The 12816-nt window shown below is 38.1% G+C and overlaps 1 protein-coding gene across 3 annotated transcripts; it reads right to left on the reverse strand.

Annotated features, from left to right (window-relative positions):
- Window positions 1-592: 592 nt before the first annotated feature.
- Window positions 593-12484, reverse strand: HNRNPA3 (heterogeneous nuclear ribonucleoprotein A3). 3 transcript variants are annotated; one of them, XM_020991037.2, is made up of 11 exons: window positions 12313-12454; window positions 9770-9892; window positions 9517-9663; window positions 9228-9438; window positions 8916-9005; window positions 8734-8829; window positions 8568-8648; window positions 7464-7610; window positions 6300-6422; window positions 6149-6218; window positions 593-3289 (listed from the first exon to the last, which is right to left on the reverse strand). In XM_020991037.2, exons 1-10 carry the CDS (start codon window positions 12382-12384, stop codon window positions 6166-6168), a joined length of 1143 nt encoding a protein of 380 aa, XP_020846696.1. In that variant the 5' UTR covers window positions 12385-12454; the 3' UTR covers window positions 593-3289; window positions 6149-6165. The 3 variants fall into 3 exon arrangements, with proteins under 3 accessions (XP_020846696.1, XP_020846697.1, XP_020846695.1); XM_020991038.2 differs by lacking the exon at window positions 593-3289 and adding an exon at window positions 4847-6056 and having other exon boundaries at window positions 12379-12484; XM_020991036.2 differs by lacking the exon at window positions 593-3289 and adding an exon at window positions 4847-6056.
- Window positions 12485-12816: the final 332 nt, after the last annotated feature.

The following is a 12816-nucleotide window of genomic DNA, read 5'->3' on the forward strand; positions in this document are numbered from 1 at the left end:
TAAAACTATCAGAAATATATTCTGCATGTTAAAATTGCTACTTAGTAGAGCAAAGCTCTCCAAAATGCTTTGTACCCATACTAAATTTTCTTCTTCCCTTCTAATAGTCTTTCAATGGCACCCAAATTCCAGTTGATTTATTTGCTCATTTGACCCCATCTATTTCTATCACAGCTAAGGTCAATTAACATCTTTGTGTTAGAGAATAATTCTCATCAATTATGATTTCCCCCTCAATTGTCTTTGGAGAGTTAAACAAGGTTTTTCCCCCCTTCTTTTATCAGCATCTTCTGTTATTTTCTACTTTGCCTGTTTGTATTTAACATCCACTGAATTATGACCATATATACCTAACCACTGTTATTGCTCTGAAAATGTTTCTAATTTTGATAACCTTAAGTAGAATTGTTTTGTTTTTTTTTTTTTGGTGAGGGTAATTGGGGTTATGTGACTTGCCCAGGATCACACAGCTAGTGAGTGTTATGTGTCTCGAGGCCTCATTTAAACTCAGGTCCTCCTGACTCCAGGGCTGGTGCTCTATCCACTGCGCCACCTAGCTGCCCCTAGAATTGTTACCACAGAACACACTGCACACATTTTACAAAAAGATTTTAATGAAAATGTAGTTCTGTATACAGTTACAAGCATTGTAATGCATTATAATCAATCCCTTAAATTTTTAACATCCAGAATATCTTCGTTTGTTGAAAAGTACGTGTATAAAATTCTTCCAGTTTACAAATACCCTAGTAGCAAACAAATGTAACAGCAGTTTGTGTAGTGTTCCTCTTTTAATGTCCTGACAGAAACTCTGCCATTTTAGAAATGTGTCACCTGCTGCAACAGCAACACTTAATTGCCATCTTTGAAAACAAAGCTGTTTGCATCATTGGTTCACGTTTAGTTCTGCAATAGTTTGAAGCTATTTTCTGTCAACTTGGTGTCAAATAGCCAAATTAGGATCCTCAGTCAGCAGGAAATTGTTTCCAGACAAGGACTAACTTGTTACACTTTTTTTGTAAAGGATAGAGATATTTGCATAGAAATAAATCAAGATCGCTTGGTCAACTGTTACCCTGGAGGCACTACAGATCCCACCAATCACTCTAGTTAAGAAATTCCAATGCCCCACCCCTTCCAGTGAAACACCCGAAAGTTTTGAATACAGTTATTCAATGTGTACGATATTTTGCTTATGTTAAATTTATGTTCATTATAATCAAGAAGGCCCAGAAGTTTGACAGTTGAATATTTTAGTTAACTGCTTTTCAGTTTTCAAAAACAAAAATTTTGCTTGAATACATATCCTGTTATTTAGAACCCTTTACCATGTTGCCTAGCAAACCAAAATTCCTGATGAAATGAAACCACTTAACTAAGTGAATAAATCACTTAAAATCACTTAAGAAACTTTGCTCCTGTTAAGTCTTACTATTGACATGATGGACCCCAAAAGTGTTATTTTCACTGCAAAAATGAGCATTATAAATTCTAGTACATTATTTTGGAAGAGAATTACTCACCTGTTGAAACTTTATACATTTTTTTTATGACCAGTTGACTTGTACATGAGCTATAATTCACTAAATTGTATTAGCTCAGACCCTCAAAAAGAATGCAATATATTCCCTAACTCTGATATAGCCCTTTATTTTCAGGAAGGAACCTTAAGATACAATGTATACATAAAGTTCTAAAATCAAATCTCAACAATGAAAATCTAATTACCTTTAGGAAAGTGAGTTACCTTTTGCTAAAAATATCAAATCTTCCTTTTAGCAAAACGTTTTGTTCTACTCCCCAAAAGGGAGGATTAGGGTTAGGTTACCCCTTTTTGAGGAGAGGTGGAAGAGTGTAGAACAAAGTTAACATTTTTCCTAAAGTGAATATTTGACTTTAGTAAGAAGTATTTTAAGTAGCCCAGTGAAGGGGGTGAAGGAGAGAGGTAAGAACTGAATTTCATTTGCTGTTAAGAATTCTATAAAGGAATGGTTTAAAAATATGTATAAAATTTACTCATACCAATATAATTTCATCATTTAAAGTACTTTCATATTAATCTGATTTGTGATGAAAAATATTTTACACTGTAAAAACGTAAGATTTGTGTTTAATGGTTGAACACATGCATCCAGACTGGGAACTAATCCTATCACCTCACATGAGGGGAAATAGTAACAGTCCTCTGTGGGAAATGGTAGGAGCAAATGTTAAAGAGTATAAAAAGAGCAGTGTATACTTATATACTGAAGTACTGAAAATATAATCTATTATTTGTGATTAATAAATGACCCCCAAAAAAGGCTAAATTGTTTTCAAAGACTAATTTTAGAGATGGTGAGTAATGAAACAAAAAAAACAGGTGAGGTTTTATTAAACTCTAATGCCTCAAATAATAAATATTCTCTCAAGCTAGGCTTCTTTATATTTGATATTAACTCCTTACATAAAAAAAGCATTTCTTTATAGTAGTGGTTTCCAAGTACCAGTATATTGACATAAGTATACCAAATATATTGGTATCAAATATATATACATATGTACATGAGAGTAAGATCAAATATACCTGTACCTGAAAATCACTTCTACAAGAAATGGCTTTTAAAAAAGGCCCCATTAACTTTAAGCAAAGTTAAGTTCTGTATCTAAAAAAGCTAGACTGGCAGCAATGTTTCATTTTAATTCTGCAGAGCAAAGCTACTACTACCTTTCAGCCCCAGAGAACTTCCTAACAGACATTAGTCTGACATGTTCAAATACCAGCTTTAAACCTTAAAAGCTATGTTAACCACTGGCAAATCATCTAACTTAGCTTCAGTTTTCTCATCTGTAAAATGGAGATGATCCCCACAGGACTGCAGTGGAAGTCTTGCACACCTTCAAATTCTATGTAAATGAGTTTAGTCTCCATTAAATTAAAATAGTTATCTTGCCTGTTATCCAGTAACCTGATCAATAATTTTTGTACAAGCATGTCACACATGACTGAAGCCATGAAACCAAAGCTAACGCTAGGTTGGTTCTGTGTTAAAATGGTCTCAAAATTAAGCAAATGGCTAGTTTCAAAATGATGATGCATATATGGAAGGGAAAAAAGCATCCATTAACTGGGCTAGGGATGAAACACTTAAAATGCGCATGGGCCATGTAACATGTAGAAAGGGCAACTAAATGACATCATATGCAGGTATTTTTCTGTACACTGTTTTAAGTCTTACCCAGCCAGAAACCTTCGAATTTAAGGTGATATGAAGGCATTCCTCATATAGGCAAGTAGTTTTCATTCAACCTGTAAATCAAAAAGATTACTCTTACCTTGCTTTACAAAAAATTACCCTTTAATTAGTGAAAAAATTCAAAGGCAAACCTTACCTAAATGCTTATTGCCCTTCCTTGCAGGTCTAAATGCTAGACCTATCGACTGTGCCAACTCAAGTAGCTATCACTCAAGGATGTTCCAAAAGGCGAAGAACTCTTGCTAGACTTTCTTCAATATTTCAGCTGAATATCGCAGTTTTTAACTAGCCTTTGGAAAGCAGCTCACTATCAGCACAGTATCTTATGCCTTCACTTCTCTGAAGTTGAAGCTCTTGCTGCTGCCTCGTCATTCTTTAAATATGCTGACTTGTCCACTCAACAGGCTGCAGAAGTCCTGTCTTATTGAGTTGCCTTTGATCCATAATGTGCTAGAATGCACATCTTAGGTCCTTTAATGCTGGTTAAACCGCCTTCCTCATGGCTTACTTTTTCCACACTGTACACAAAAACTAAGCTAACAGAACTTATAAACAGGTCACAATCACCTGCTTATAGGTTGCAAACATTTTTTTCATCATAGTTGACATTCTTATCATTAAACTAATTCCAGAGTTAACACAAGAGTACAATTAGCCTCATGGCTTATATTAAGAAATACTTTCACCATTACTTAAGATACAAATTTCAGACTTGAAAAGAGAAATATTAAGATTCCTCTCCCTTACCCATTCTATCTTTATCACTAATGTTGGAAAATATTTTGCAAGCTTTTATTTTGAACCAAATAACCAGGATTAAATTATCAACATTGAGTATGTCCTTGTGTAAGTCTTTGCACTTAAAACTGGCAAGGACTTAAACCATTTTCATATTTACCTATTTTCTTCTACCCTGCTTTATTGACATATGCTCATTAACAATCAGTGTTGTCTGCTCATGACATTTATTGGTTTGTGAGTTTTGACTTCTGGAAAATTGCCACATCTGCAACCCATTTTCCATGCTCGCAAAGCATGCATCCACATATTAATACTGAACAATGGCACAAGTTAAAGCAACATGAGTAAATCCATTGAAAACCAATCCCACCCTCCATTTATTGCTTGTTTTGCCCAGTGCTTAATTGAACAGAAAATAGAAGTTTCTGGATTAAAATGTTTAACGGCCAAAGAAAAGGACAACAGTGGGACACATATATATTTAGTACTTAAAGAAACATTAAGCATCATCTGGCGCAAAACAGTAGACTTTATGTGGGGATATTATCCCACATGGTGCTGGCAAAGTACCTAGATCATGGAACTCCTTCACATCAGTGTTTTTCAAGCAAACTGATAACTCATACCAATATTGTGTTGTAGATATATATGATGGTGGTGATGACATGTTATCTAGGCACTGAAGTGCAAATGAATTCTTACTTAGAATCAAACTTGAATTCAGGGTCTTCAAAAGTGAAAAGCTTGTGTACCAAACAACTGTGCTACATTGCTGCTGCAAGAAGGTAGTTTCAGAGGATTATATCTAGGCTATCCTTGGTTTCATCCAGAAAAATGCATATGGTGTAAGCAGGAAAGCATGCCAGCCATTTAAGTGTTTCACAATGCGTGCTTTTTATTCTCTTGCTCTGACAGCTTGTATAAATTAAAAAGACATTAAACCAAGGTTAAGTATTCGAAGGTCTTTGGGCCTCTTTTCCCCCCTAAACCAATTAACACAAAATTTAAAAAAAAACCCCCACAGGTATCCACTATTTGCTTGGATACAGCAGACTTAGTGGTTGACTGTGTCTTTAAATTCATTAAGAAAAAATTTTCAAAATGGAGGGAAAGGAAAAAACCTACTGCCCCAACTCCCACCCCTCCATCATCCAGAACTTCATGAGGAGAAGAGGTATCTCCTATACCAACATCATGTTATGGCAGCAGTTTCAAAGGTGGCCAAGGTAACTCTAGAATGGATTTTTTTTTCACCTTTTTAATAAACACAACTAGGACTTGGCAGAGCTAACACACTAAATCATAGCGAATTACAATTAAAAAAAATATATATGCACAACCCAAAAGGTAATTTGAAATTTTCATTTGAAAGGTAAAGCTTAATGCTATTAATTCACAAATATACTAATTTAAATACCCAATCCTAGTTGTTATCTAAAACACACATTGCAAACATACAAATACCTATTCTCTCCACTTGTCAACTCCCATTTGCATCAATGGGTATTATGGTTTGGTTTGCGGAGAATAGATTCCCCTTAGACTGCAAGTCAGCAGGTGTTTCTTTACAGTTAACTTTAGCAAAATTCATACAAAATAGTAATTAACAATGATCTTCTCTACTTGTTAACTAACAAGGAAACACCTTCAAAACCGCATTTCATTAAAGTTTCTGTACTAAAATGTAGAAAAACTGAACTACACAAATATTGAAAAGTTAAAAATTCCTTAATTTTTTATTCCTGGTACCACTACCACAATTTACAGGGCAATATACCTGATGTAATGAAAAGAAAAAGAAAAGACAAAGCTACAACAGATAAAAGACCTCAGGAATGTACATCTAATTGACACTACATTGCATTAATCAATAGCTGCACTTTTTGCAAACTGTGGCTATGACAGTCCTGAACAAGAAGGGTTTCCTGTTTAAGCTGCAGTAACTTTTCTGACTATGGATCATCGTTCCTTCTGTGGCAGATTTTTACAGTTCCTCTAATGCATTTGGGACGACTGTCTCAAAGTAACCTGCAGCTTTCCTGACAACTCCTCGCTCTCTCTCCTGCTAAGAACTGTAGCCTGTTGAATAATATAGGATAAAAAAATTATTACACTCAGTGAATAGTTCCATTTATTCTTTATCATCATGATTAATATATAAGAATACCTACCCTCTTCTGTTGAGTTTTTAGAACCTTCTGCTACCATATCCACCACTTCCACCACCAGATCCATAACCACCTGAAAAGAAAACAGTATTTTGTCAATTTTTCTTTATTACTGAAATCTCAAAACTTAAAGGAAGAAAGTAATAATATTTACCACCATAAGGACTGCCTGAGCTCCTTCCACCAAAACTGCCTCCTTTCATGGGTCCATAATTTGATTGCTGCTGCCCACTATAATTTCCAAAATCATTATAGTTCCCACTGCCACCATAGTTACCTGAAATTATAAAGATTGAGTCATTTTCCTACTGTACAACACAAACATGACATTTCCCCTGTAAAACTACTGTATGCATAAGTTCTCCTGTCAATCACAGTAATATTCTCCATAGATGCTAGCAACCCTTTAAATCCCTCACTAATGGGAATATGCAATACCCATGGATGCCAACTGACAGGCCTAAAGCATTGGTAGGGAAATAGGAAAGGGATGGGGCAAGAGGAGAAATGTCAAAACAATAAGAGGCAAGAATCAAGGTGATACATGAACAAGATATATACTAAGACTTAGAAACCATTTGGTAGAATCCTGTACTATGGTAGAACTTGCCTATCCCTGTTTTCTATTGTCTAGGCAGAAAGTTTATACCCTAAAAGTTAATGCAACTGTTTGATTTGCTATTATTTCTTACTCAGCCAAACTTCTAAACTCATTGATACAGCACTGCACACAGAAGGCGCTCAAATGCTGTTGACTGTCAGGCTCATGCAGGTACTGTAACTGTAATAAAATGGAATAAACTCATACAAATACAATTATACACCTAAATTATGTTCAAGATTACATTAACATGGGCAACAAAATCTCAATTTTTGAATAATTTTTTTTACATACCACCCAAGTACTGTCAAAGTCCTTAGTTATTTGCTATTATTTTACCCAGGGTTTTCAAGTCTGCCCCTTTCTCATTTAGATCCACTGACATGAACATTAACCCCAATCAAGTAAAAAAAAAAACCTAAAGTTAAAACAGTAGTATTTGATAATTTGAGCTAAAATTGTGGCAAACAACCATTACTAAAGGAAAAAACCCCATACAGAAGTAAAAGGACAATTTAGCATCAATTCACATTAAATTTTTACTAACCTACGAACATGAAAAGTCTTCCTAAGGTTGAACATACCCTAAAAATGTTTAATTGGATGCTAATTAGATACTGTTCTTCAACACAACACCCATAAGGCTGGAACTATAAATGTTTCTAAACACACTTAAACCTACCCAGGTAAGTGAAATAAGAAATGTGCATTGCTTACCACCACCAAAATTTCCTCCTTCATTGTAACCATCATATCCTCCTCCACCACCACCATATCCACCACCTTGGTTTCCATATCCAGGTCCACCACCACCACCATAACCCCCTCTACTACTGTAGCCAGGACCACCTCCATAGTTGCCACCTAAAAAAAAAGTGAATAAAGTAAAAACATGAAGAACAGATGTAAATGCATAAAGGAATGCAAGATCTACATTGCCAAGTCTTTATAATCCAAGGAACTTTAACTGTTAATTCTGTAAGGGCTAAGTAACAAGTACCTATCCTACAACGTAAATATTTAATGTATGCTAAATTTTCATACCTAAAAAGCACATTACAATAAAACTATCATACTGCAATCTAACCTCCCAATAATTTTATCTTATTAGTCTGCTATGTACACCAAAACTTAGCAGTATCTGCCCTTGTTAAAAATATAAGCAGAACCAGCATAATTCATGCTGTCATTAAATTGCTTAAATGTACTCTTGTGATTTGCTACTTCAACATTTCCAAGAAACAAAAGTTATGCTTATACTAGTTCGTAAGTGGGTTACTGAACATTTTTCATTAAAAAACAAAAATAATTTAAAAACCACACACAATTGAATGAATTGGAACAGTTAATATTAGTGAAGACACAAAGGAGACATAGGCACAAATTGTTAGCACAATAATGTTTTCACAAGTCAGAGGGGTGGTAAAATCTCAAAACACAAGAAAAGGCTATTTATTAATACTACCTATACATTTGAACTAATTAATGGTTTTTAAATGGCACTAATTAGTGATAGTATAAATATGTCTGGTCAAGATCATATAGTTGTACAATAAGCAAGACTTAATCTTAATGGTAACATGTATATGTAAATAGTATATTGGAAGATCCCTTTCCAGTTCTAATATGATCCTATGAATAACATCCAGAAGACTTATGTCATAACATTCCACCTGCAAAATGGAAGGCCTGGACTTAAAGTTCTAAACCACACCATTGAAATTATACAATAGAGTAAAAAAAAGCTAAACACATTCTCCAATGGAAAGAACACAGTAAAAAACAAATATAAAAACATGAAAAAAAGTTTAAAAACCTTACCATCTCCACCAAATCCATTATATCCACCATCTCCACCTCCATAACTGCCTCTGCTTCCACCACCACCACCACCATAACCACCTAGGAAAAAAGCAAGATAATACAAAAATGTATATAGCCCAAAATCAGGCAGGTATATTTAGAAATAGATTCAAAATCATTTTACCTCTTCCACCAAAGTTTCCTCCACGGCCAAAGTTTCCTCCACCACCTCCAAAGTTTCCTCCTCGACCCATAAAATTGCCTGAGCCACCTCCACGACCTTAAAATAATTTAGGTGGGTCAAAAATGCAAGTCTAAATGTATTTGCAAATCCTCTATGCATACATACACTTATCTCCAGCTCACCTCTTTGTGAGCCAGCAGACTGCATCTCTTGCTTCGAAAGGGCCTTTTTCACTTCACAGTTATGCCCATTAATAGTATGATATTTCTGAACTAAAGAGAACAAAGTTTTAATTTAATAAGAAAAACTGACAATTCTGTCTTTGGAAAAGACAAGTTTAAACAAGCTATAAATTGAAGTTATTATACATTATGTTCAAAAGTATGTACTTTCAATTATATGAATATGGCATTACAATTTTATCAAATCCAGCTTATAACTCAAGCTAGAATGTTTCTTTCTACTCATTCCAGATCCACAAAATTGTTACATACCAACAATTTTGTCAACTGTATCATGATCATCAAAAGTTACAAAAGCAAATCCTCTCTTCTTTCCACTCTGTCGATCTTCCATAACTTCTATAGTTTCGATCTTGCCATACTTTTCAAAGTAGTCTCTTAAATTATATTCTTCTGTATCTTCTTTAATACCACCAACAAAAATTTTCTTCACGGTTAGATGTGCACCAGGTTTTACAGAATCCTATTAAAAAAAAAGGTAAAATGCAATTTTCTGCAACAGATTCATGTTAGGTACGCAACATATTAATCATTGGCATACCTCTCTAGAAACAGCTCTCTTTGGTTCCACTACACGCCCATCAACCTTATGTGGCCGAGCACACATTGCTGCATCTACCTCTTCTACACAAGAATAAGTCACGAAGCCAAAGCCTCTGGAACGTTTCGTTTGAGGATCTCTCATCACCTATAAAACACATTTTACATGTTAAGTTTGTTGCCCTAGGCTATGTAAATCATCTTTTTTTTCCCCTACAATCTTAAGTATCTGTGTTTAAATTTCAACAACTTACCACACAATCTGTGAGAGTGCCCCATTTTTCAAAGTGTTCTCTTAAACTATCATCCGTAGTTTCAAAGCTCAAGCCACCAATAAACAGTTTTCTCAACTGCTCTGGTTCCTTTGGATCATGACCCTTAGAAAAATAAACAAACTTAGCGGTTCATAATTCTCACTTATCCTCATCAGATTTCTTAGATACCAGATTTTTAAAGGAATTATTACTACCATTCTACTGAGTGAAGTAGGAAGTTGCAAAATAAGCTAGTTATTTCTTTCAGTAATTAATGCGGTATAACTATATACTAAGACACAAAAACTTGTTACAGCCTTTCCAGATGATTTATTTCATTAGGTGATAACTGGATAAAAATGGATGCTAAAGTTGTTGTATCTGAGAGATACTATGTGATATACAGGAAACTTAGAGCCTGTCTTTCAAATGTTAGCCTACAATTATCACCATTCTTCATCTGAAATTACATTTTGGACCAGAAAAACAAGCTCCAGGGAAAAATGAAGATATAACCATAGACTTCCATTTATATAATAACTGTCTAGAAATACTTGCTACTAGGCAAAGTACAGAAAATTATCCCACAACACCAATAGAGCAAGACCTTGCCCTCACATCATTCTCTTTATGGGTAATGGAGTCAGCAGCAGTTGTGAAGAAATCATGACTACTTTCTCCCAGATTCTACTGCTTTAAGAAAATTTCACACTTTTGAAATCTGAAGAGTATATTTTATATAACAATTCTAAGATTAATGAAGTTTTGGAGAGCCTTATGAATCTGACTTTGTACTTATAAACCTTCCCAATTCTACTTTTTAAATTCTGTACACTTTCAGGAAATAAGAATGATCCTTAAAAGTAATTTTTTTTCATTCTTTCAATACAAGGTTAAACATTTTACATCCTGTTAAATATTTCTCCAGATACACATTTCAATTAATTGATGGATTGTAATTTAAGTTCCAAATTGGCATTTCATGATGGCACAAAAAACTGCCTTCAATTGTACCAGAGTGCCTTTTTTAAGTGCTTCCCTCCAAAAAAACCTACCTCTCTCTCTATATATGGATGGGCCCTATGTTAAATAATATCCCAATACTGTTTTAAGTCACTTCCCAAATCCACAAACTGAATAAATGAGTTTTATTTCCTAATGAAGATGGCCAAATTTACACCCTAATAATTTATCATTAACTAAAATGTCCAAAATTTTAAAAGGACAAAACTGCCATCATTGTAAAAAACCCATATAATCCTAACTTTAAAGATCAATAAAGTTAAAATTCAATAGCTTTCCTGATTGCATAATATTCAACCTGCCTTTAAAATCAGGACCTGAAAATCATTTGATTCAAAGCCTTGGAAACATAAAACGACTAATAACCTTCAATTTTAGTTTGATGTAGCCTATTCTCTCAATTTCAGTTACACATAGTTTGCTGAGGGGAAGGGAAATCTACGTTATGGAAGGAGTCTTGTTAACAAAAGTCCTTAAAAAACTAGCTGTGGGATATTTAACACGTCAGACTTTCTTTGCAGACACCATGATCCATCTTCTTATGTCCTCCCATCTCGCTTTTAAGTTATGGGAGGGAAAGTTTCACAAAAGTGGCTAGTGAATAGGTCTTAGTCATACTTTCAGGGTCATGAAAAATACTTTATAGGTAAACTGGAAGAGGGAAAAAAAAAAGGTTTCAGTCTCTGGCCGGACATCTAAAGGAACAACACCCCTCGGAGGAGAAAGGAACAGGGAGCGGACTGAAGTACTCTCCCAGCAGTTGAAGAATGGTTCTTTCAGGCCTAGAAACGTGGTGTCGGAGACGCTGTGATTGCAAAAAGCAGCAAGCATTTAGATTCTTTGCAGCAGCGCCTCCCCTCGCCGCCTTCCCTCTCCCTCCTCCCCTCCCCCTCCATCTTGCCGTTCCCGCCAGCGCCTCCCCGCCTCCCCCCCAATCCCGCGCTCTCGCTAGGCAGCAGCAGCAGCGAAGCGGCGGAGGCGGCGGCCATTGCGGGCCAATGCGCCATTTCATGGAGCTGAGGATCAATGTCAATGTGGCGGCGGCCGCCGCCCGCCCGCTCTCCCGGATGTGGTTGCCCGCCCCCTCCCCTCCCTCCCTCCTTCCTCAGCCTCGCTCGCCTCGGCTCTCCCCTCCCCCACTGTCTCTTCCCAACCGCTCGCTCGCTCTCTCCCTCCCTCCCGCCCGCCTGCCATGCCGCACTCCGCCTAAAATCAGGAGCCATCGCGGCCAGGCCCGCTCCGCCCCCGGATGGCGCCCCCACCGAGCCGCGGCTTTGCGGGGCAGCCTTCGAGGCGGAGGGAGGCGGGAGGCGGCTCAGGAGACTGGGGGGGAGGAGGAGGCCGAGGCGGCGGCCAAGGGCCCGGCGGCTCCGCCGCGGCCCGCTGCCTTCCCCTTCCCCCCCACCGCCTCAGCGCAGAGCGCGGGACCGACCGACCGAGCCCCCTCAGTACTCCCCCCGCCAAAGCCGGGGCACCCGCGCCGGCCACAGCCCAGCAACCCCCCACTCTCCCCCTAATACCTCCTCCCCCCGGCGGCGGCGACGGCGGCCGGAGTCGGGCTGGGGGCGGCCGGGCGGCTGTTTTACCTCCATTTTGAGACCGGACTCGCCGCCTCCAACTCGGGTTCAATATGGGACCGAGAGGAAGAGGCGGGGCCGGCCGTCACGTGACGCACTTTCCGCGCGCCGCCGGCGGCTGGTGGGAAGGCGGACGTGAGGGGGAGGGGCCGGGCGTGGGCGCTGAGGGAAACTGAGAACGAGACGGGCTGGGAGGAGTGGGGGTGGGGCGGAAGGCGCCGCGCTGGCCACGGGAGCGCGCGCCGCCGCCCCTTTCTGTGTCCCCCCCCCGCGGGAACGCGCCTCCATCCTCAGTCTACTTCCTTCTCTTCCTCCCCTCTCCCCCGTAGTCCTTCGGGACTGGGGCCTTTTCCCGCCCTTTGCGCCCGGCTGCTAGAATGGAGGAGGAGCTCTCGGCTTCCTTTAGTGCTAGATCCGTGTGCAAAGAAGCCAGCCTTCACGACCTGC

The sequence above is a fragment of the Phascolarctos cinereus genome, unplaced genomic scaffold (genome assembly GCF_003287225.1).
Source record: "Phascolarctos cinereus isolate Bilbo 61053 unplaced genomic scaffold, phaCin_HiC Scaffold_726;HRSCAF=1367, whole genome shotgun sequence".
NCBI lineage: Eukaryota > Metazoa > Chordata > Mammalia > Diprotodontia > Phascolarctidae > Phascolarctos > Phascolarctos cinereus.